The sequence below is a fragment of the Marmota marmota genome, unplaced genomic scaffold (genome assembly GCF_001458135.2).
Source record: "Marmota marmota marmota unplaced genomic scaffold, marMar, whole genome shotgun sequence".
Taxonomy (NCBI): Eukaryota; Metazoa; Chordata; class Mammalia; order Rodentia; family Sciuridae; genus Marmota; species Marmota marmota.
This window is the reverse complement of record NW_025999842.1, coordinates 66,067,621-66,094,315: the sequence shown is the minus strand read 5'-3', so window position 1 is coordinate 66,094,315 and position 26,695 is coordinate 66,067,621. Positions and strand designations below refer to the sequence as shown.

General features: G+C 37.2%; 1 protein-coding gene across 6 annotated transcripts in view; it reads right to left on the bottom strand.

Moving 5' to 3' along the window:
- Esr1 (estrogen receptor 1) overlaps window positions 1-26,695 on the bottom strand; it is a 381,784-nt gene that overhangs the window by 214,141 nt on the left and 140,948 nt on the right. For all 6 annotated transcript variants that reach the window (XM_048799977.1, XM_048799971.1, XM_015502311.2 and 3 more), the window contains one exon: window positions 22,107-22,297. In XM_048799977.1, coding sequence (XP_048655934.1) covers window positions 22,107-22,297 — 191 coding nt within the window. The remainder of the gene's footprint in view (window positions 1-22,106; window positions 22,298-26,695) is intronic.

Sequence of the window (26,695 nt, the reverse complement as noted above, 5' to 3'; positions counted from 1 at the left end):
ATATTAGATGCATGTAAAATGGGTAACATCAAGTCCAGGGCAGGGTAAGCCCTCATTAAACATTAACCATCATTATTATTAGATGCTAAATCTCCACATGGCACAGCTCAGGGACAACATCTAAAAGACAATAACTTCAAACCAATCTATAATAACCTAACATTTCCTAGTATACAATCTGGTTTTACCTGTGAGTAATTCTCTTCACATCATATAACTTGCAAGGCTACATTTATGCAGTCAAGTGTAAATCATATAAAACTCTTGGTCACATGCAAAAAAAAAAAAAAAATCCTCCACAGTCAGCAAAAGGCTAACCGTCAGAGCCTTATGAGACTTCTAAGGCTTGAAAAAGCAGGCTGAAATGTAAGAAAAACAGCCATTTATTCAATCCTCTTGACAAACTACGTCCAAACACCTATTTAAACAACCAAGAATTACATTCTAAATGTCCAGAACTATGTGAAAGTCATAATATGCCTTTACCATAGATGATCTAACATAGACTAATAGTTCACTTCGGGGCTGTAAAGTAAATGCAGTTACCTCTCCTCTTCAAAAAGTAAAAGGTACATGCTCTCCTACAGTCTGAGGGAAGCCCAAATCTATGAAACCCATCCGTGAACACAGAATGTATTGTTCCCTGATTCTTGTTACTAGAATTTTCCTAGGTGCTTACAAATGAGAACAAGGAAGACAGACTATATTTTATTTAACAAAATATATTTCAAGAGGTGTTAAATTTGGCATAATTACTTCTTTGCAATCTACTCTCTTTCTACTGATTAATAATTTGGTGTCATTCCAAATTCCCATTTCAAAGTAGCAATTATGAAGGTTATTATGAAGTTTGATTTTCTTTTTTAATTCACTAAAAAGGCTAGGTTTATGTGGAAGCAGAGCCCACTTTCTGAGAATGATCTCATGAAAAGGAAAGATTATATTCTTGGTGTCACTATCAAAAACACAGCAAGAAAAATAGAGTAGTAAGACTCACCTAGTCCCATAAAGTATATTTCACTAATCTATAGAAACAACAAATTTCAATTTAAATTGGTGCTCTCATTCTGTACTTTGCAGTTAAATACTATCTTCATTCTTTAAATATATTTTAAGTAAGGAAATGCTAGTTAGAAACTTTATCCAAAAAAAATGATTCAGCAATAAAAGAAAAATGAATTCATCCAAGAAATTTTCTCAGTCTCTGCTATATATAAGAAGAGATGTATTTGTGTACTTGTTATTACAGAGACTCAAAAAGACTATATTTGCTCACTTTTTTTATACAAGGTATTGAATTCAGGGGCACTTAAACACTGAGCCACATCCCCAGCCTTTTTTATCTTTTATTTTTGTATTTTATTTAGATACAGGGTCTCACTGAGTTCCTTACACCCTCAATAAATAGCAGACACTAGCTTTGAATTTGCAATCCTCATGCCTCAGCCTCCTCAGCTACTGGTATTATAGGCATTGCCATTATGCCCAGCCTGAAGCTTAACATTTTAAGGTAAAAAAAAAAAAAAAAGCATAAGTGATAAAGATTCCAAGTCTTTATAAAAAAAAACTCTAATCTCTTGTTTTTATAGCACAATGGTAACTAATTTTCAAATTCTGGTTTTGAGAAGTAATGGGTATTTTTCTATGTCTTACTTATTTCATGTAGTTCAATGTCCTTAAGATTCCTCCCTGTTGTCACAAATAGCAGCATTTCCTTGTTAAGAATAAATCCTATCAGCCAGGCACAGTGGCACATGTCTGTGATCCCCATGGCCTTGGAGGCTGAGGCAAGAGGATCATGAGTTCAAAGTCAGCCTCAGCAATTTAGAGAGGCCCTAAGCAACTTAGTGAGAATCTGTCTCTAAATAAAAAAGGGGCTGGAGGTGTGGCTCAGTGGTTGAGTGACCCTGGGTTCAATCCCTGGTTACCCACCCCCCAAAAAAGAAGAAATAATATTATCACACACACACACACACACACACACACACACAGGGTTAAGGAGAGAGAGAGAGAGAGAGAGAGAGAGAGAGAGAGAGAGAGAAGGATACAGATATTGGTCAAAGGATAAAATGTTGTATGTAGGACAAAAAAGTTTACAAACCTAGAGTACAGCATGGGTGACTGTAGTTAATAATACAGTACTATACACTGGAAGTTTTCTGTGAGTAGATCTCAGGTGTGCTCACCACACACAAATTATGGTAGTATATGAGATGTGAAGCATTGGATATGCTAGCTCAAATGCAGTTATTATTTCACTTTTATTATGTTTATCAGAACATCATATTATACACCTTAAACATATACAACTTTTTTTAAAAAATTAAATTTAAAAAGACATAAGAAGTAAAGATGGTTTTAGAAATAAAATAATGAAATGTTAAGTTACTTGCTCCACTTAGCTTCAGAATAGAAAGAGGGCAGAGACCACTCGAGGTCATAATGACAATGATTCTTTTCAAAGCATGATCTCTAATCACTGCATCTTCCAGCAATGTCAGAACCACTGTGGCATTTATAATTGAGGAAACAGAAGTTCAGAGACACTGGTTTTTGAAGACCAAAAGAGGAGTAGCAGGAAGGAAGATAATTGACTCATAATGACCTCACAGGGCTTACCCCAGGAACCAACTCTGTGCATGTGACTCTGCCTCCTGACAACATGCAGAGGTGTGTCCCTGTCCAAAACTAGGCCAATCAGAGTGCTTTCACAATATTTGTTAGCTTGAAAAATGTCACAGGATGTGAAGCTTGGCAGCTGTTGCCAGTCCTGCTTCCCACCTTAGGGTTCATGTAGATTTACCGATGGAGGACATGAAGCTGTCACTGAGAGGAGCAGAAGCAAGGCTGGGGTCCTGACCTGCTCTGAGACCCTGGGTTTTTTCACTTAGCTCAATGAAGTAAAAAACAATGAATTTTCTTTATTTTATTTTATTGCTCCATCACCTTTTTTGGTAAAGTTTTCAACTAGCCTTTCTTTACTGAGACCTACCTGCACTCCTGTCCTGCTTGCAGTTAACCAAGACCCTCAAGTGACCTTCTAGCAACATCTTTTGCTTTTCATCTCCCCCATCACCAAGCTAGTCTGAGTTGCTCACTCAAAGCTATAAGCCCTACAAGTTAATGAAATGATTTTTCTAAGACTACACAGATAAGTTATAATAGTGACAACTATATTTCCATGAAATATAGTAATTTATGACATATAAAGTGACTTCTCATGTTATAATCATTTTTACTAAGCACATTTTATAAATTGTGACAAAATATGATCCAAAACTGCAAAAATACATTGAAGGTAAAGACTAATTATGCTATTTGGCATCTCATAAGTCATGGAAGTTGAAAATAATAGGGGAAAGAAAGGAAAATGAAAAGGTTAATGAACAGGAAGCTGTTTTACTGAACTGTCTTCATCCACTGCCACAATGGCAGGTGTAGAGCTTCTAGCCACATATAGATGGCCCCTTGTAGAGGTTCTTTTTTTTTTAGGAGAATACTCCTTTGACCTGATTCATACGTCTTTTATAAAAGTTCACCACACTTAATTGGAAACAGAAACAAAGACGATTTTGAAGAAAACAAGTTTCCACTAGTATTGAAGCAATAAATCAATCTGACCTGTTATTTCTTGGTAAATGATTCTGTCTTTAATACCTACTGCTTTCATTTCAAATGCACCAAGTATTTAAACAGCTTCATACCATGAACAATATATATAATTTCTAATCCAGCTATAGTTTTTAGCTAAAGTGTAGTCCTAAACAAGATGGCACAAGACCAGGTCCAATTGTGATCTTATTTCTACTTAAAATACTAAACTAAACTCCTTATAAGATAAATGAAACAATTAAAAATAATATATTCATTCATAGGTAAAATACCAAAAACAGAGAGAAAAGGATTAAGAGGCAGGGTAGTGAGCCAGACGGATTTCCAATTTAGTTCCCTTCCAGAACTATTATTCACCGGTCTACATATATCATTTGTTCAAGCATCAGCTTCATTGTTCTTTCAGCCATCCTGACTCAACATCGCAGAATCACATCATATCTCTTCCTCAAAGGCCTGTCCAGTGGGCACGGTGTTGCAACCTTGCAATCGCAGTGGCTCAGGAGGCTGAGGCAAGAGGATTGCAAGTTCAAAGCCAGCCTCAGCAATTCAGTGAGGTCCTAAGCAACTTAGAGACTCTGTCTCAAAATAAAATACAAAGAGGGCTGGCAATGTGGCTCAGTGGGTTCAATCCCTGGTACCAAAAAAAAAAAAAATCCATTGTTAATTGTTGCCAGTTCTACTTTAATCAGTCTTTGCTTAGCAAGCAGCCTTTTTCCTCCATGTGGTGAGGACATGGCCACCATCAGTTGTTACGTGTACAACTTGGGACCCTCTGTTGGTCCCCCAGGTCCATCCAACATTCTGTACCACTCTCCTTGACTATTTTAATGGTTTCTTGACTTCAGCCCATTCCGAAGCAAACTGCATAAGAGCAAAAGGACTAGTTTATTATCTTTTTAAAACACTCCCTTTCAAAGAGATGCAAATGAAAGGCTTTAAAAAGTCTTCATGACTTTTAAATTAATTTAGATAGAGAAGTTCTAGCATTATGAAAGTCACCTAAGAAAGATTAATATCTCTAAAATTAAAATCACAATGATCCTCAAAACTTCTAAGAGACTATAACAAAATACTCTGTTTATGATCTTAGGTTAGAAAAATGTCGCTCACCATAGGGCCATATGAACACAGAGAAAAGGCTCTTAGTATATCTGGTCACACCATTGATCCTGCCCTGGAGCAGCCAGCAGCCACCAAGGCCAAGCTCAGAACTCCCTGGGACTTCAGATAGTTCAGCCCCAGAAGACCAGAGCACCAGCTTCTTGTCAATGGGGAGTTTTCTGTCCCAAGGGGTTCTCAAAGTTCTAGATTTACAGCTAATAGAATAAGAAGAAAGGGAGGAGGAAAGAGAGAAGGAGAAGAAGAATCACCCTTACTGCAATGATTCCATTATAGTCCTATATAATGTTTTGCTTTCAATTCTTCCAGTTGCTTCCAGACGACCTTTTCACCCTTTGTCCATCTACTTTCAGAATTAAAAAACAAAATCAAAAAATATAATTTTCAAATGAAGAAGTGGGAGCAGAATGAATTGCTAGAGTTCACATCGTAAGTCACTTTAGGTGCCACTGGTCCCCAGAGCTGGAGAAGGGGAAAACAAGCAAGGTGAGGATCAAGCCCTGCCTCTGGACTGAGGGACTATTTCTAGTCCACGTGTGCAGTTGGCTTCAATCCATGACTGATAACAACCCAGGTCCCTTCCAGACGGCTGTCTTCCCCCTTCAGTGGATGTATGGTTAGGGTCAACAGTCACTGAAATATGTCACCTTGCTGGTCAGGCCTGCAGCTGTAGAAATCTAGATTCCTACTGGCATTGTTCACACAACGCCTTCTGCCTCCTCTTCTGTGATTTCCCAACAGCTCAGAAGGAATATTCTATTGGCCTCAGCTACCTGTGTCCACCTGATACAATTTCACCTGGGCTACTTGAGAATGAAATGAAAGCTGTATTTTAGCGCAAACTGAGAGTAAAGACTTTGCACTTTGGTATATTCACAATACTCTTTCTCTACTAGAGGAAGAACAAAGAAAATGCTAAGGTAAAATCAGCTAATCAACTGCAACGTTGATCTTTCACATGATGTTTCAATTACAAAAATAAAAGATGTTAATTGTAGACAATAAGAATATAGATAAGAAAAAAGAACCAGATTTATTCCTAATCCTAACATTCAGCAATTAGGCACTATTTTTTTAAATTTGTTTTTTATTAGTTATACATGATAGTAGAATGCATTTATGCACTTTAATATATCATACATAGATGGGATATAGTTTCTCATGTTTGTGAGTGTACATGTGGCAGATTCATATTGGTCATGCAGTCACAAATATACATAAAGTAATAATGTCTGTTTCTTTCTACTGTCTTTCCTGTCCCCATATCCCCTCCCCTCCTTTCATTTCCCTCTATCTAATCTAAGGTAACGCTATTGTTCTCCCCACCTTTATTGTGAATTAGCATCCGCATTTTAGAAAAAACATTTGGCCTTTGGTTTGGGGGATTGGCTTATTTCATTTAGCTTAATATTCTCCAACTCCATCCATTTACTGGCAAATGCCATAATTTCATTCTTCTTTAAAGCTGAGTAATATTTCATTGAATATATATATCACATTTTCTTTATCCATTTATCTATTGAAGGATACCTAGGTTGGTTCCATAGTTTAGCTATTGTGAATTGAGCTGCTATAAACATTGACATGGATGCATCACTGTAATATGCTGATTTCAAGTCCTTTGGGTATAAACCAAGAGTGGAATAGCTGAGTCAAATGGTAATTCCATTCCAAATTTTCTGAGGAATCTCCATATGGATTTCCATAGTGGTTGCATGAATTTGCAGTTCCACCAACAATATATGAGTGTACCTTTTTACCCACATCCTCGCCAACGATTATTGCTGTCTATATTCTTGATAATTGCCATTCTGACAGGAGTGAGATGAATCTGAGTGTAGTTTTGATTTGCATTTCTCTAATTGCTAGAGATGTTGAACATTTTTTTCATATATTTGTTTATCAATTGTATTTCTTCTTCTGTGAAGTGTCTGTTCAGTTCCTTAGCCCATTTATTGATTGGGTTATCTGGCTTTTTTGGTGTTAAGTTTTTTGACTTCTTTATATATCCTAGAGATTAATGCTTTTTTGGAAGTGCATGTGGTAAACATTTTCTCCCAATCTGTAGGCTCTCTCCTCACATTATTGATTGTGTCCTTTGCTGAAAAGAAGCTTTTTAATTTGAATCCATCCCATTTATTGATTCTTGATTTTACTTTTTGTGCTTTAGAAGTCTTGTTAAGGAAGACAGATCCTAGGCCAACAGGGTGAAGATTTGGGCCTACTTTTTCTTCTGTTAGGTGCAGGGTCTCTGTTCTAGTGCCTAAGTTTTTGATATACTTTGAGTTGATTTTTGTGCATGGTGAGAGATAGGGGTTTAATTTCATTTTGCTACATATGGATTTCCAGTTTTGATGATTGCCAGCACCATTCGTTAATGCTTTTGGCACCTTTGTCCATTATGACATAACAGTATTTATGTGGGTTTGTCTTTGGGTCCTCTATTCTGTACCGTTGATAGATTGATATTTTGTACACACATTTCAAAGTTTATAAATGCTTCTTGCTCTATGTGTGTGCATGCATGTGTGCATATATATATTTATGTACACACCTATTTATGTGCGCATTCATACACATACATACACACACACAGAAAAGGAATTGTTTACAAGAAACCTTTGATTCAAACTCTTTTTTTCTACCTTATAGTCAGAAAAATTAGGCCCCTAAAAAGCATTTTATAAGCAATAAATATCACATTAGGCCCTTGACAATACTTTCATTTCTAGGGAAACATATTTAAAATCAAAGAGTGTGAGTAGGATGCCCTTACTTATTTCAGGGAGGAGACATGGGAACAAAATTAGGAGAAAGGAGAACACCCTGTCCCTAAAGTTGCGCTAGCACATCCCATGCGCTTCTGGCTTCTTTCCTGGACTTACAAAAAGTGAGGAAGGGCACAGAACAGGTAGCACAAAGAAAGGAAGTGTTTCCAGGACCTAGACTCACATTTGCTATTGTCTCCTGTTGAGACCAATTGCATGGACAGTACCGACCTTAAGAAAAAGTATCACACTGAGAGTGGAAGAGAAAGGAACTGAAATCTTTCAAATATCTTTTAATGTAATGCAATTGATAAAAGCTGGCCAAACAATTTTCTACCTTCTCTGAGACCAGTTTTACTGGCATCATATTAAAAATTAAAGAGTGTATCTAAGTTTGTCAACTACTAATTGCTCAGGTTATCGAAAAGCTTACTATCAACTCTTAGATGAAAAAGGCTCTAGCCAATTTTAAAACATCCTTGATAAATATCTCACAGAATTAAAACCAGGGGGGAAACCAAGAAAATTGCAAACATAATAATAACCGGGTCTAAATCAGGCCTACCTAAATAAATCTTTACTTGGAACCAATTATTTACCTAAAATCATAAAAAACATCAAATACAGTATGTTTACCTACATAATTGCTGCATTATATATTACTACAGAAGAGAATGTCCAGGTTGTGTTGATATAATTACCATGTTAAGCTTCAAAAATAAGTGGAATATTCTACTACCCACATCCTACAAATAAGTATTCCAAATGAATATCTTTAGCAACAAGTTTATTATGAATCTAGAGATTGGTTAAAAACCACTCTAAGTTGCTATCTGGTACTGCACAGTACTGACCATGCAGAATTAAGTATGCAATTAATAACTAATAACAAATCTCAGGTTACTTGTGATGAAGTAGCCTCTCTTCATGGTGTTCTGGACAGATCAGACACCGTCTGCTCCACAAAGGCTTCTAGCCTATTCTAGAGTATTGTGTTTATACCCTACTCTGAACTCACACATGTCCTTCTTGAAATACTCCTTTGCTCCTTTCTATAGCTTCAGTACAGCCTATAGTGCTGAATTTAACCTGGGTGTTCAATTAATGTTCCAGCTGAATCCTTCATTGGATTGGAGGGTCTATGGATGATATGGCTTGCATTTCTCACCTTTCCAAACTAAAACGGTCATTCAATAAATATCCATTCCAATGAAATAAAAAAAATTTAAGTACCTGAGCTCCACAAGTTAGCCCTCTCTGAAGAAGAGGATGCAGGGAACTTGAGCTGGGAAGTCTCCAAGAGCATTCAGAGTGCACATGTGCTAAGGGGAGAGAAGTAGGAAGAAAGGGGAACTGAAGTAGGAGGGTGAGGGCAAGGCTTGCCTGCAGGTGCTGGTGGACAGGGAGGAATGACCAATGTGCTAGAAATCAAAAAATAAAGAGAAAAATCCTCTCCATGATGATTACATTACACCATCATGAACTGCTTAACAGTAGTGTCAACATACACTAGTGATGGTTTTCAAATGAAATTCTTTATCAGTAATTCTGAAGTGAATTGTGAATTTTTATTATCTTAAATACCATAATTTCTTTGTGCATAACACTTACAGAAATAAACTAAATTGATACGGCCATCCTTATAGATCTTTGTGCTTAGATTTTAATCACAAAATAATTCATATCTGTAAATGTAGTCTAACCAGCCACCTATAAATTCTTAAATCTGGTGATTTCTGAATAACGTATTTTACAATTTCAGCACTATAGATATAAGTTATGCCTTATCCTCTTGCCTAAAAAAGCTCCCTTTTCTGAAAAAATAACACATACAAGAAAATTCTATTTCATAAATCTACCATCCACTTTATAAAACTTTTACTTGCTACTATGGTAATTCTGTATTTATTCATAATATTCATTTGGATAAAATTTAAAATCCACTTCCTCTTTCTTAAAGAAAACAAAGAATATATGCCTATTACAGAGAGACACTGAATTTAATAATTAAGGTTTTTTTTTCTTCCTCTCTTTCTTAGCAATGAAAAAAATAAAATATATTTCAGCTAAAGAATACAAAAATGTGTGGGAAACAATAAGAGTACTTTCCCCACTATATTTTCTTTTTCTCAAGTAAGTATTTTCCATATTAAAATATATTAATAAATAAATAAATCTGCTTTCTAACTCATATACAAATGCAGAATTAATATAGTAGCAAGAAAAAGTTTTATAAAGTGATGGAAGATTTATGAAATAGATTTTTCTTGCATGTGGTATTTTGCTGCAAATGGAGCTTTTTCAGGAAAGGAGGTGAGGTATAATTTGGATCTATAGTGCTGAAATTGTACAATATGTAATTCAGGAAGGATCAGTCTGTGTTTAAATGCATAGTTTTCTCTGAATGAGTATCAGAGAAACAGACCTTTCTCTTTAAAAGGATATAACGGTATGTTGTGTCTGTATTTTCATTTATCTCTAAGAATTTTTTGATTTCTTCCTTTATGTCTTCTGTAACCCATTGATCATTCAGTAACATATTGTTCATTTTCCATGTGATCCATCTCTAGCAGTCAGAGAAATGCAAATCAAAACCACCCTAAGATACCATCTCACTCCAGTAAGATTGGCAGCCATTATGAAGTCAAACAACAACAAGTGCTGGAGAGGATGTGGGGAAAAGGGTACTCTTATACATTGCTGGTGGGACTGCAAACTGGTGCGGCCAATCTGGAAAGCAGTATGGAGATTCCTGGGAAAGCTGGGAATGGAACCACCATTTGACCCAGCTATTGCCCTTCTTGGACTTTTCCCTGAAGACCTTAAAAGAGCGTACTACAGGGATACTGCTACATCGATGTTCATAGCAGCACAATTCACAATTGCTAGACTGTGGAACCAACCCAGATGCCCTTCAATAGATGAATGGATAAAAAAAATGTGGCATTTATACACCATGGAGTATTACGCAGCACTAAAAAATGACAAAATCATAGAATTTGCAGGGAAATGGATGGCACTAGAGCAGATTATGCTTAGTGAAGCTAGCCAATCCCTAAAAAACAAATACCAAATGTCTTCTTTGATATAATGAGAGCAACTAAGAACAGAGCAGGGAGGAAGAGCAGGAAGAAAAGATTAACATTAAACAGATACATGAGGTGGGATGGAAAGGGAGAGAAAAGGGAAATTGCATGGTAATGGAGGGAGACCCTCATTGTTATACAAAATTACATATAAGAGGTTGTGAGGGGAATGGGAAAATAAACAAGGAGAGATATGAATTACAGTGGATGGGGTAGAGAGAGAAGATGGGAGGGGAGGGAGGGGGGATGGTAGAGGATAGGAAAGGTAGCAGAATACAACAGTTACTAATAGGGCATTATGTAAAAATGTGGATGTGTAACCGATGTGATTCTGCAATCTGTATTTGGGGTAAAATTGGGAGTTCATAACCAACTTGAATCTAATGTATGAAATATGATATGTCAAGAGCTTTATAATGTTTTGAACAACCAATAAAAAAAAATTTAAAAAAATAAAATAAAAAAAAAAATAAAAGGATATAACGGTATCAACAGAAGTTTTCCATGGATAGAGAGACCAATCTGGCAGGATGAGACCACAGACCACTACTGGAAGGTTTTGCAAGAACAGTGTCAGCAATAATTCTGAGGGCTAGTTGATGCCCTTTGCAAATGTGCCCATTAAAGCCTATCTATAATTTTTGTGGGAAATTATTGCCACTCATAAATGGGGCTTTCTAATGGAATTGTTGATGAGCTTAACCACTGTATATGAGCACAAACTACCACTTTAATGGAAATAATCAATGCCATGACCAGAATAGAACCACTTAGTAGGGAAATTGGGAATTTAATTTCAATCAGGTGAACAAAAAGTAAAGAAGAATGCTTGAAGTGGTAGCATAAAAAACACCAGCGATTAAAAACATTTGGAACCTTTGCTTACCCTTCAAAGGCATTTGTTGCCATGGTTTTTAAAGACCTCTGAAAGCTTCAGCTGTGTCCACAAAAGCTGCCAAAAAAATAGGGGTTCTATACTGATTTTATTTGTCAGAGGCATTTTGTCTTAATTACCTCCAAGAAAAAGATTGCCTGGCCAAAGGGACAGAAAAGAAGAACCGCTGTCATTTCACATGTAGGAAGACTGATTTTACCTTTCTGAGACTTTCTTCAAATGCACACATGCAGGTGCGTACACACATGTCTAATTTTTGTACTAATGCAATAAGAGTGACAAGCACTTAAAAGCGGTAATGGGGATTCTTGCATGGAATGAGGCTTTCAGATCTGGATTCTCATGGTGTGTCTTTTTTTTTTTTTTTTTTCCTTCCTCTGAAGAGAACCAGGAGCCAAACTTGTAGCAAAGAAAGGCTGTCCTTCTTTCTCATGGCAAGGAATAAGAAAGGAAGAAAGGGGCTGAGATCCTCAGATTCCTCTAAGTCCCAGTGACTTTAAGACCTCCCACTAGGTTCTGCCTCTTTATCAATTTATCAATACCTGCAGGTAATTCTTTCTCCAAAAAAGATTCATTATAACAACTTTCATATGAAAATTCCATGACAGTGCATCTGTGTACACACTAAAGACCTCCTGCTCTTCAGCCTCAATACTTTTATTTCTCTGTTGCATAATATGCATGTTACCATAAGAAGGAAAATTGAAAATTAAAAGTAGAAACAGTAGAAAGACTAGGCAAGCTCTTGGTCGGAAAAGTGGGCTATGAACTCCCACAATACAAATAATTTGTAAAAAAAAAAAAAAAAAAAAAGTAGATCTTACTTGAGCATCATAAAAATGCTTATATTTGTTCCTGCAGTATGTAGCTTACTATCTTGGTACCAGCATGTTCTCTTTTCAATTATAATCTCCTAGAGAGCATTGTTTGTCCCTGTTCAGCTGATTTGTGATTTTCTTGTTTAGAAGGGTCTTGTGCCTACTTTTAATAATAAACATGTTTCTTACACAGTTTTGGTAAAGTCCAGGAAACTCTTTTAACATATTACAGTCTCTGCTATAGTTTGAATAAGTGTCTCCCAAAGGGCCATCTGGTCAGGGCTGAGTCCCCAGCCATGGGGCTACAGGATGTGGAGGCACCTTTAAGAGGCAGAACCTAGTGGGAGGTCTTAAAGTCACTGGGGACTTTAAGCAATCTGAGGATCTCAGCCCCTTTCTTCTTTTCTTATTCTTGCCATGAGATGGACAGGCTTCCTCTGCCACAAGCTCCTGCCCCATTGTGTCTGCCTCACCACAGGCCCAAAAGCCAAGTGACCATAGACTGAAACCTCCAAAACTGTGAGCGAAAATAAACCTTCACTCTATTTCAGTTGATTATATTAGGGACTTTTAAGTATTAGGTAATGGGAAATTTACAGTTATTTCTACATTATTAATAATGTACAACCTTCAAGGAGTATTCAGACCATTCTTATCATGTTCCTTTAAAATTAATTGAGGAAATTGATTCAAATCACCCCTGAACTGTCTGCACAGTGCTGATTCTGTTTCTGTGGCTGCTGGATAATTCCATCTGCAGACCCAGCTACATTCTCAAACTCAGCATGTCTAGAATTCAACTTACCCTGTGCCCCTACTAATTGGCCTTCCTCTTGAATTCACTAGTTCATTCATTTCCAAGGTCACTCCCCCTCTGTTGGAACATCTTTAACTCCTTTTTTTCCTGGATAATTCGTGTTTAATCATCTTTATACAATGTATGATCTTTTTAACCTTCCATTTTATTCCTTTTTTTACCATTTTACAATTACTGAAATGTCCAAATTTATAATGTACCTAAACTGATGGAACATCACATAAATTAGTCTTTATGCTTTTATTTGCTCCCTTCCCTGAAGTTTCCTACATGCTTGTGGAAGGTTAAACTTCATTAAAGAGTATTTCATTCTATGATGGTTTTATATTGCTTAAAGTCCACAAACTGAGCTTCACCTTCCCTTCATTCTTTGATTTATTCATTGAGTGACTCCTATAATACAAAGCTTGATTTGGTCCTTACCTCTGAAAAGCTAATAGTCAATGTGGGAGAAACACAAATATATGTGATTTGATGGAACAAAGTTTTACGGAAGTCGAGAGAGAGAGAGAGAGAGAGAGAGAGAGAGAGAGAGAGAGATCTTTTGCATGAGCATCAGAGGTTCTGATGACAATTACTTTTGACCAGGAGAGGAAGAATTCTTATAGGGAAATATGAAAAGACATGGAATGATTGCATTTGTAGAACAGCAAATAATCCAGTATGCCTAGTGTTTACTTCATGCAAGTACAAGCAGTGACTTAAAAACAACTGGGAAGGGGCTGGGGATGTGGCTCAAGCAGTAGCGCACTTGCCTGGCATGCGTGCGACCCGGGTTCGATCCTCAGCACCACATACAAACAAAGATGTTGGGTCTGCCGAAAACTAAAAAAAAAAAATATATTAAAAAATTCTCTCTCTCTCTTAAAAAAAACTGGAAAGACAGGCTAGAACAAGACAGTATAAATGTTGAAATAGCCATATAAGCCATGGGTTGTTCCATGCACAGAAGTCTTCAAAGGATTCTAGACAGAGGATTTATATGATTAGTGATTTGCTTTAAGAATATTAACAGACTGGTGGTGTGCAAAATTGTTTGAAAAAAGAAAAAGCAAATGAAGACAAACAGAAATACTGAATTAATATTTGGTCCTGGTTAAAGGTTAAAGGACCAACTCTGAATAAAGGGAATTGCATTTGAAAGATAGACTCAACAGAACTATGCAATCATTCTGATTGGTAACATAAGAGACACAGATTGCAGAGTGTAACCATGGAGGTAACTAACTCCAAGTTTGAAAATCTGGATGCTGGACACAGTGGTGAGGTTAGGGACCCATACATCAAGCAGTCAGGAGAGTGGCTGGTAGCAGAGGGAAACACACCATAATCACTGAGAAGCCAAGATGGGACAAGAGCCAGACTTGAGAGATATTTGCATCGCTGTGATACTTTGGGCCTTATATATTGTGTCAGATTCCTAGGCTTGCCAAAACAAATGAGTTCCTTAAGTAACATGAAGTTTTGTCTCACAGTGCTGCTGGCTAGAAATCTGAAATAAAGGTGTTGGCAGGACCATGCTCCCTCTGAAACCTGCCAGGGAGGATTCTCCCTTACTGCTTCCTAGCTTCCAGTGTTTGCCCACCATCTGTGATATTTAGACATGCACCACTCCCACCTGCCTTTCCATTGTGCATGGCATTCTCTCCTCTCTGTCTGTGTCCACTTTTCCCTCTTTTCATTAGGACATCAGTCATGTTGGGTTAAGGGACCACTTTACCCCAAGATCTGAATTAGTTATATCTGAAACAGCTTTATTTTAAAATAAGGTCACATTCGGAGATACTAGAGGTTCAGACTTCAGCATATTCTTTTAGGGACGCACTTCAATCCATATCAGATATGTAGGAGATTCCCTAGTAAACTGTGTGGAGAAAAGGAGGAGGAAGAAAAAGCAAAGATTGCAGACCTGGAGAATACACTTTTACAGCACCAAAGAGGGGAAACAGGGACAGAGCACAGTAAGCCCTCTGTTGTCTCAAGGCTGAGTTACTCAATTTCTTGGTTTATCCTATTTCACATTTCTGAAATTATCTTCCAAAATTCTTATTGCCTATGAAAAATCCTCCATTTCTTTTCAATCTTATATCACATGTACCACTTGCATTACCCTTTTCTTGCCAATCTAATCTGCCTTTTTAAAGATCCTCTAGAAGTTTTTATCCATCATTCTTTTGACCCCAGTATCCATCATTCATTTGACCCATGTTCCATTCAGTGCATGTGTGTCAAAGGAGCTAATAGCAACCAGAAATCAGCTCCCCCCGTTGAGTTTACATCCAAGTTTGTGTGGGAATATAGGGAGGAGGTACCTGGTGCAGACAGACAAAAATTAAACAACTGAATAAACAGGGCATCTTCATAAAGCTTTAAGGGCATTAAAGAAAAATAATCTGTACCATAAATAAAAAAAACAACAGAGTGAAGATACAACCATAAAACAAGAGAAAATTTTTGCAAATTCTACATTTGGTATGGGGTTAATGTCCAGAATACACACAGAACTCAACTCAATAACATAAAAACAAATAAAAAAGCAAACAATAAATTTCCCAGTAACCTGATTTTAAAATAGATAATAGACATTTTTCAAAAGAAGACATACAAATGACCAATAGGTATATAAAAAAATGTTCAACATCACTAATCATCAGAGAAATGCTAATCAAAACCATAATGAGATATTACTTCATTCCAATTAGAATGGTTATTTTCAAAAAATACAAAGGATAAGTACTAGTGAGAATATGGAGAAAAGGGAACCCTTCCACACCTTTGGTAGATATATTAAATTATCAGAGTCATTATGGAAAACAGTATGGAGATTCCTTAAAAAATTAAAAAACAGAATTATCACATGATTCAGCAATCCCACTATTGGGTATATATCCAAAGCAGCCAGGCGATGGAATCAGTGTAAGTAACCATCAAATTTTGAAAAGATAAAGAAAATCAATCTCTCTCTCTCTCTCTCTCTCTCTCTCTCTCTCTCTCACACACACACACACACACACACACACACACACATACACACAATGGAATACTACTATACCATAAAAATAAGGAAATGTTGTCATTTAAAATTAAATGAACAGACCTGAAAGACATTATGTCAAGTGAAATAAGCCAGACACAGATACAAATACTGCAAGATCTTACATGATATGTGAAATCTAAGCAAGTGGTTCTTACAGAAGATGAGAGTAAAATGTCGGTTACCAGAGACTAGGGAGAGGGAGGAATGGGGAAATGTTGGTCAATATACTAAGTTATATTTAGATAGAAATAAGAAGTTCTGGTACACTATGCACAGTAGAGTGACCACAGATAATGATAATGCATTATATATTTCCAAAGAGCCAGAAGAAATTATTTTGATGGCTATAAGAAAGGAGGAAAAAAATAAGAAAAACAAAGTAAAGGGAGAGATAAAGAAAGAACAATAGAATTTGGCTGTTAGTGGGAGAAGAAAAGAAAGAGACAAATAAACAAAACAAAACCAAAACTAACCACATCAAAAACCCTAACACTCAAAAAATAAGGCAAGGAAAATTAACTATATTTTTTAAATGAGAGAAAATGAGAAAAAAGAAACAAATATATGAATGTATGTATGCCCACAAACCAAACAACATAAAAAGAAAAAGAAAAGAAAAGAAAAAAATCTTAATGAAAAATGATAGAATAAGAATTGAGCCCACTGATGTGGTCACAACAGTCAGATAATGGATGGTCACTGCCTATATCACCCCAGTGTCCTTCTTTCTATTTCTTCATGGGTTATGTACTGAGAGAGGGGGTGGGAAGCAAGCAAGGCTGTGGGTTTTAACCCCTTCCTCTCTTCGTGTTGCTCACCAAGCTGCCAGCTGAAGTGGCCTAGGATTGATGCTGGTTGAAATAACTCTCAGCTTCCCCTCTCACAAATATAAGGAAGGATGGAATGGGAAGTACTGTTGATTGGAGGTTTTTTTTTGGGGGGGGGGAATTTGGGGGGATTTTTGTTTTGTTTTTTGTAGAAAAGGGGATTTTGAATGTTTTCATCACTAGTAAATGATACATGCTTGAGGAAGTAACATTTACTCTGATTAGAACATTATGCAATGCATACATGTATCAAAACACTGGGCACCCTACGAATAAGTACCATAACTGTTCTGTATAAGTTGAAAAAGAGAAAAGAAGACAGGGAAGGGAGCACTTAGAAAACAACACTTCAGGGCAATGGTCTGTAGGGATCCTTTTAGGTAGGATAATTGAGGAAGACCTACCTGAGGAAGTGGTTGTGGGCTGAGTTCTGAATGACAAATAGCTGGCCAGGGAAAATCTGGGCATTCCAAGCAATAGAACAGAGAGAAAGAACCACATTGTTAGGTTCTGAAGAAGGAATGTGTTGTCATGTTGGGAGAAAAGAAGGAAGTCCAGTGTGGCTGGACCACCATTAACTGGGGAGAAGTAAACAGTATTAGAAATAGGTAGACCGTTGTAAGCCATACAAAGGAAATTTTACTCTAAGTTCATTGAGAGTTTTAAGCTCAAGATCATTTGGTTTGGCTAAGTATCTAAAAGATCTCTTCTGCTGTTGCATGGAGACTGTACTGCAAGGGGGGAAAGTATAGAAATGTGGAGAAAAAAGACTTAATATTTTTCTGTGTATATATTATCAGGATCCAAATCACATCTCTGAGGAGATCACCAATATAAAACAGTGACATGATGCAAGAGGAGCCCACACGCCTACCTGTTCACTAACCATTTCCAGATAGGGATTCACCTACCAAGCAGAAGGCTGGACACTAATATGAAAACTAATTAATCTTGAGTGAACAAGCGTGAGTTGTCAATCCTGGGATAACTGTGTTCTCTCTCAACAGAGCTCTACAGACTGATGGAACCAGCTAAGTGGACCTTTCTTTAGAAAGTAAGCCTCTGCACACCTTCAGCAGCTTTTGCAGGAGCTATCCAGGGTCCTGGACTAGCTTACCCCAATGCTTTCTAAGGTCCAGGTGGACTGTGCACTCAGTTATCCTTGTTGGATGTAAGCCCCCCACTGCATTGAAACATAACCGGATTCCACTCTGATACCATGTTGTCCCATCTCAGCTCACCTGTGGGTTAACACTTGCCTTGGCCATGTATATTGTTCTAATGTTGAGTGACTTGAATACATGGTTAGAATATGAAGTGGTAACATAGTTAATGGTGTATAGATAGCCTTGGGCCCTGCTATGGCTCAGGTTTTCTGAAATAATAATGTAAGAGAAGTGAACTCAGTAGAACCATTTTTCCTTGGAGAAGCACTCAAAGATAATATCGGCTACCGAACGTATAACTAGATCTGCTTATGTAACTTATTCCATAGTCTCTACCTAAAACACACCTTAAGGCATAATCCAATGCCCACAATGATTACTAAATTCATAAAATATTCAATTTCATCCTTCTGACTTTAATAGCATTCTTAACTTTGCTTTTTATTTTTTTTTTTTTTAAAAAAATGCATTCAGCTGGAGGCCATTACTCAATTTCTTAAGTAATCAAGTTTATAGACTAAGTAGTGGATAAAAATTTGTGTGCTTTCAAGTCAAACACTTTACCTCTTCAACCAAAACACTTAGAACTTGAGAATAATCTGATGTATACTCACTCCTAGCTCTCTTCTTAAGTAACATGAAAAACAGGGAGAGCCGCAGCCTCTTCAGAACTTTCCACCTACGTGCCAGCCCCTCCACTGTCCTTCAGTGTGTTTGAGGGGCAGTGTGATTCATAAAGAGCCACAAAAGTTCAGTAAAACCTTTAGTTCCAAGTTATCAAGACTCTGATGAGAAAAACAGGATTGGAAACATTTAAACTTGCTCTGGCATATCCCCTTGTAGCAGCACAAACCAACACAACATATGAAAATAGCATTAAAATGGAAAGGGAATCAACAGCCTGGAATGTCTCTGTTCAATCTAATAGCAAATGAATCTTGTGAAGTTTTATTCACAGAACTCCCTGCACTCTATCTTCCCCCCTGACCTTCCCTCATATTCCCATGCTATAACTAAACATTCTGTCCTTCACCTTGCTCACTTATCTCATCCTTCAGACTTAATTCTAATCAGGAAACTTTCTCTGAGACCCTTACTCCCTGGGACTGAGTCAAGTTTAGACTTCTGTAAAACGCTGCATTCACCTGGAGCTTGACACTTGTCACACTGTAATTTAATTGCTGGTTTATTTATTCATTTCTACTTCTACCTTATAAGCTCAATGAGAGTAGGGACCAGGTCTTTTCTATTATTGCATCCCCCTGGGCTTTGCATAGTACTTTTCCTAGTAGAAATATTCAATGAATAAATTAATAAATTAATGAACTTAATAGTTTTAAGGTCCCTCTGTTTCTCTAGAAGTAATAATTTTGCCTTGTTTCTAGGTTTCTTTCAGAACTTCATACTCAATCTCCACCGAATAGAAGAAATTTTATATATATGACCACACCATGATATATAAGAACTTTCTGAACCTAGATAAAACTCTCATTTTTATATGGTACAATTTCAATGAAATTCTACTATTTAGTCTGTGAATACAAGATGGAGATTAGTGTGTGTGTGTGTAAAGTATCAAAGAGTAAGCAGAAATTATTTTTAAAAATTGAACTTGAGGTAAAAACCATACCAATAAGCACATTTTTCATTGATATTTTTAAGTGTATCTTTCTTTTTTCTTATTTTCTGGTCATATGTCTTAATGCCTGGAGATACTACTAAATATGATGGGAACTTGTGTAGTTTATTACTAATGTTGAAAAACTATGATGAAAATAATTTGTAAGAATACTGCTATTGTTTCTTGGAAGACAGCCATCTCTACTTTCAATTTCAATAAGTTTCCATTTATAACTGACACTATTTTCTTCTCTTACATTTATCTATTATTTTCCTTATCTTTTTCATAAAGTAACACTTTATCTATACTAACTTACTATACAATTATGTCATGAGAACAAGTACTTTTGTTTCCCCCAAATAAACTTCTCAAACAACTCTAAATTCTGTGGGATTATGAAGTATGTCTTTCACATTTTCTATTTCCTTCAGAAAAGAACAGAATAAGTTCTCAACAAAGCATGAATAATCAGAACTTTAGATTTAAAAACCACCCATTTTTTTCCATAAACTGTGATATGTAGACTAAATAAAATCAATAAATATTAAATCATGGATCAGTAAATGATGCTCTACCAGCTAATTCTGGTCAGTTGTCTATTTTAACAAAGCTTTATTGACATATAGCCACTCTCATTTATTTAAATATTGCCTGTGATTCTTTGCAAGCTACAGTACCAGAGGATAGTACCTGTTACAGGGATTGAATGGCTTGCAGAAGCTAAAATAGTCACTATTGGTCCCTTCAAAAAAAAGAAAACTTTGTGGACCCCTGCACTACTCTAAATCATTTTTACTGATGATGGAAATAAGTCCCTGATATTTGACTTACCTAAGTATATAGCTGAACCTATTCACTAACCTTACCTTTATCAGATACATTTTCATTATTGGATTAAATGCTTAGTAAAAATAGTATTTTAGATTATATAAAATCAAATCAACAGTAAAACCACAAATGAAGATGTTTGTCAGACTTTTAAGTATTTATACTAACCTTAACCAAGATATAAATTTTAAATTTAATTTTTCTGAATTATGATAGTATCAGCTAGTAAAATTAATAGTGTGTATACACACACACACTTACGGATTTATTGCCAGATAATATCACTAATTGTTATAAAAACACTGACAAAAATGTACAAGTCTTACAGCAGAGTTTTAAAGATGTTGAAAGCAGTAAGTGTCAAGAAAAATGCTTTTTAAATGGATCACATTGACCTCACAGTCTACTCTATTAAGATATGAACAGCTTTTAAAAAAATTCCACTGGCAATGGAAGGAAAAATAAATAGTATGTACCATCCCTCAGTTTTCATGCCATATAAGAGCTGTGAAGAGCCATAGCAGAAAGTTCCTGAGAATCACTTCTTCTGTCAGTGTCTATTAATTTAGCAGACTCTAGTTTTTAACAAGTTACTTAAGTCTAGATTTCTGGAGAGGGAATTGTGAAAACTCTCTCAGAAATATCCTTAGTATCTATAGACCAAGCTTCACAGAATCTGAAAAAGTAAAGGGATAAGAACAGAAAAAAATATCCTCCTATTAAAACAAAAGGTAAATTCAGTAAGACTTTTTGATAAAGGATCTGTAGAATGGATATTTTAGTAGTAAAAATGATAGACATCTTCCTAGGTTGTCCTGTGAAACACCACAACATGGACAACCCTGGAGTAGACATAAAATGTAGCTGGCACTATATCAGAGAAGCTGCAATTGATAAACCCTATACAACAAAAAGATTGAGCAGGCAGCAGAATGAAATGTTACAGTTGGATACTTCGTAACTACTTGGACTGATGCTATATCCCCTATTTCAAGTCACTAGATATTTAGTCTGCTCATATTAGCAAAAGGTCATGTCATCCATTGAGACAGGAAAGAGATCGAAGAGAGGAAGGGAACAAGCTGCATAGAAATGGTCTGGACTAAAGATCAGAACAGAATACTAACCTGGACAAGGCCAAGGTAAGATAACTATGCACAAACAATATAGTACATAAGCTTAGTTGCTTGCAGAACAGGAATGTCCATCTGCCAATTCCCAATCAGGGCAGAGACATTTCCTTTTATTTCAGAGACCCAGCTACTACAGTCCCCCTCTATAGAATTTGTGGAGACTGTAGGAACCTTGCCAAATGGAGGAAGCAGAATTACTCAGTCACAGCTTCCCTGACATCTGTCAGCTCCTGTGAGATTCCATTTCTTCTCTGTATTTCTACCAAAGATGCTAGTGGGACCCACTGGTGTTAAGTAGCTGATTGTGTCTTCCTTCCTTGGTCATTTCTGATCTTTGGACCAAACATAGAATAAGTTGATTTCAACACACTATTACCTTGAATACTCCTCTTGAAGAAAGCCTTACAACCCTCACAGGACCAGACTCCATAGTGGTAGCCAGAGGCATAGTCATTGCATACTGCACAGTAGCGAGTCTCCTTGGCAGATTCCAAGGCCAGGCTTCCCTTGTCACTGTTACTGGTCAATCTCTCTCTGCCACTTTGGCGACGATTATCTGAATTTGGCCTGAGGGAGAAAAAGGGAAGAAAAAGGTGAGTCCATTATCATCAGAAAAAACAAAATATGTATTCTCCTCTAAAGAATAAGAGGCTTAGGAGATGAGCAGATTCACTTTATCCTGACATTTTGAAATAATGAATCATAATGTAAGCTAATCTTTTGTTACTTCTTGCTGTTTGCTGCCACAAAAGGTGTTTGCCTACTGTATTAACCTTGAGGGAAAATTGTTTGTTGCAAACTTGCTTAAGAAACAGACTGTCTATCCCAAAAATTGCTACCCCTAAAAAAATGACAAAATGAAATTAGCTGGTTTCTAATAAGCGTCTTTTCTCAAAACTTACAATTAAATCAGAACTGTTAAAGGCGAAGGCTCATTCTGATTCTAGACCACAGAAAGGGTCTTTAGGAAATAGAAACAAAGCATAGGACAGCTGGAGCATTGAAATTCCAATGAATTGGTGAACAATGTAGAACACATGTCAAAAAATCAACAATATAAATGTTTATGTTACTGTTACCAGGTAAGCCTGGGTATGGATTTTTAAAACTTGACTATAACTTAAGGGTGCTGTCCTCCACTATTCAAAGTCCTCTTTAAGAACATATAGAATGAGAAGAGTGGAGGAACACCAATGGTTACCTCCACCTTTAATGATTTCATGGAAGAAGCATATCCCAGAAATGAAATTGAAAAATAAACAGAAACAAAGCATGGTGCTAGGAGAACTAAGAAAATGGGGAAGTAAAAAGCTTTAAGAATGATTTGAGGGCACTCAATAATGCCAAATGGAACAGAGAAGTCCAAGGAAACAAGCACTGATAAAGTGAGTTTGAATTTGACTAAGAGAACATTCAGCAAGGAGTTCTGGGAGAAAGGGAAGAGGTTCCAGCCAAACCCCAGTGTGGACGCCAGGGGGGGATGTGAGAAGATGAGTGAGGCTCTCCAAATCTTGGAGAGCTGGTATGGGAATGGCTCAAGAAAGATTTCATGTAGTATTTAAAGAATATAATGCCACCCCCCAAAGGATTTTTATAGTGGAAGAGGTTACAAAGCCCTCATGCAAACTGAAGGGAATAGACCAGCAGGGACAGAATGGATGAAGGCACAAAGAGAATAAAAGAACAAAGGCAAGAAGGAAACCAAAGAAGCTGTCCAAGGAGCCACCTGTGGAAGATACCTTGAAGAAGATCGGAAGAAAGGAGGAATGGGAAGAAGTAGATGAGAAGTTCGCATTTCTCATGTGGCCAGGTATAGAAGCAGAAGTTAGGGTGGCCTGGGATTTTCTAGACATGTGACAACCAACACAGGTTGAGTGTAAGGGATTGGGGGTGGAGGGGTGTTGGTCAGAGGGCAGCACAGTGCCTGGAATGTAGCTGGCACTCAATGATACACATGATGAATGAAGAGTGTGTACAAGGTGATTGGGAAACAGAGGTTGGCAGATATTGTAGAGGTAGATGGGGTAAAGGTTCCTACAAGATTTTCAAAACTCTAAGAAGAGATACAGTAAATTGAAAATAGAGCTCCCAGGATCTCGTGGTTAAGGAAGCTGCAGCCATGCTGAGTTCAACCGATTCCCCCCTTTACAGCCCTTTTTTCTTGTTGCTCAGATTTTATAACCTTTCCCTGCCCTTCGCACTTACTAATATTGTACACAATTTTTTGTGTGTCTCCAACTACATTTGCCATAAAATTCACAAAACATTGGTCCCTTGGGTTAAGTACATCTGATTTGCCAATTTTTTTCCATTTGGGATAACTTAGCTCTGAGGTTGGCAGCCTCAAATAGGAATTCTTTATTTTTTAATGATCCTGAGAGAGCACTGGACCTCAGTTTTCAATCCTAATTCATATTCTGTTACCCATCTCTTTCCATTTCACCACTATGCTGCTGAATGCCCCCCATCAACCTCAGATCTCTTTACGGTTTGTTTACTAATATCTTATGCATGATTCAAGTCAGTAGGAAGCCACTGTGAATATTTAACCTTAGGAATTCAATCCCTTGCGGGTGTGGGAGTGGATAATGAGAAAGCATGAAATGGATAGATATACTGTCTTGAAAACCTTATTAATTGTTGCAGACAAGAACCTAACTCAATGCCTAGCACACAGCAAGCATTCAATACAAGTGTGTTGAATGAATGAATGAATGAATGAACAAACAAAAGGTATGCATGGGCAACTATTCCAAGATGTCAAATATACTCCCATAATTCTCATACAATAAAGTACAATTGACTCCCAAATCAAAACAGCTTTTAACTTTCAGTAGTCAATAGGTGGGCTGGGAAAGGAGAGACATGCAACAGTTTGAAAAAACTTTCACATAAACATTGTAGCCTAGAAATATAGAAAAAAATAAGAAAAAGATATGGCATGAATGCATAAAATATATACATATGTAATAGTCTATTTTATCACTACCATAAGTTTTAAAAATTCATTATGAAAAGTTAAAAGGTATCCAAACTTAGCCACAAAAATACAAAATCTAGTTGGCACCAGGTGCAGTACAGAAATGTAAACAAAGGTAAAGAATTAAATCATAATTGTATAAAACTAACTGTGTACACTGTACTACTGTCATAGTTTCATAACCACTTCCAGTTGCAGCTAGCTCAAGTGTTGCCAATATCCACGAAAAACACTTATGAAATGCATATGGCAGTAAAAAAGAGAAATCTCATAGTTCATGAGTAATTTTCATCACCCATAATACATATAATATGTAAAACGTGTGTTCAAGTTTAAGTCTGTTTATATTTTATTGTTTAAGTCTGTTTATGGTATCACTAAGGCTTCTGGTTAAAGGGAGGCTCCTAGTAGTTGGATTTGGCGCAGTCAAAAGTTATTCTTGGGAGTTTGATTGGCAGCAGGAGGGCAGAGAAGCCCCAGGGAGCCCTGAGCAGTCCCTCTGCCACCTCTGGCTTGTCACCATCACCCCTGCCCGGGGAACCATAACCACTACCAGAGCTGCAAGGCCCAAGCCCGGAAGGCGGCAGGTGCAGCGGCCACCAAGCGCGGCACCACGGACAGCGGCGCAGGAGCCTAGCGCGGGCGGCCACACATCCGGCGGCACCTACCGGTGGGGACACAGCTACCGCAACCAAGGTTTGGGTCAAATGGTTCAATGGAAGAAAAGGACATGGTTTCATTAGCGGGAATAACACAAAGAAAGATAAATGTATATGCCAGACCGCCACAAAGAAGAGTAACCGAGATGTCCCTGAGCAGGGTCGGAGGAGAGACGGCGGTGTTGGATGTCATTGGGGAAAAGCGTGCGAGGCAGCCCATGTTACAGGCGCTGCTGGAGCTGCAATTCAAGGCATTAACTATGCGACAGGCATGACCATTATATGTGCTATCCACACAATCAACAGCAGAACTTCCAAAATAGAGAGAGCTCAAGAGGAGGAGGGACCCGAGCGCTCCCAAAGTCCGTGCCCAACAACACTGGCCTACCACCGGCCCAGGTTCCCACCTTACTACACGTGGAGACCCCACAGGCATGGACCACAGTATTCCACCCCTCCTGTGCAGGGAGAAGCCATGCATGGTGCTAACAGGGGAAAAGGTGGACCAGAAAGACAAAATAGGAGCGAGGGCTATAGACAGGTTGCTCCAGGCCCTGCTCACCAAAGGCAGAGTGGGGAGGGCCACAATGAAAAAGATACGGAATGTCTTTACCTGTTGGTCAAATAACTCAAGCTACATAGTCTATACAGCATAGGGTTTTTACTATTTTTACCTAAAGACATGTCTTTTTAGTAATGAGAAATGTGTTCTTTTTAAAAGCATAGGTTTTTCTTTCTTTAAAATTTTGTTTCATATATGATCAAATTGAGTCTTTTAAAGAATTTCATTTTTAATGTGTAATAAAAAGCTTACAACTTGATTTTTAAATAAACAAACTTTAAACTCCTGGTAAATAAAAGTCTTAAATAATTTTCAAAGTTGTATTCAGATATTTTAACTGAACAGGAGGTCAGCACCTCTAACTCCTACATAATTCAAGGGTCAACAGCACTGCATTTTTTAAAAACTGTGGTAAGATACACATAGCTTAAAATTGACCAACTTAATCATTTTTAAGTGTATGAGTCAGCAGTGTTAACTATTTTTACATTGTTGTGTAACCATCTTCAGAAATGCTCCACATTACAAAACTGAAACTCTAAACCCATTAAACTCCCAATATCCCCCTTCCTTTATCCCCTGGCAACCACCATTCTGCTTTCTGTTTCTAAGAACATCACTATTTCAGATGTCTCCCATAAGTGGGCTCATTCAGTATTTCTTTTTGCTGTTGTTGTTTGACTTCATAATGGCTGCCAATCTTACTGGAGTGAGATGGTATCTTAGGGTGGTTTTGATTTGCATTTCTCTGACAGCTAGACATG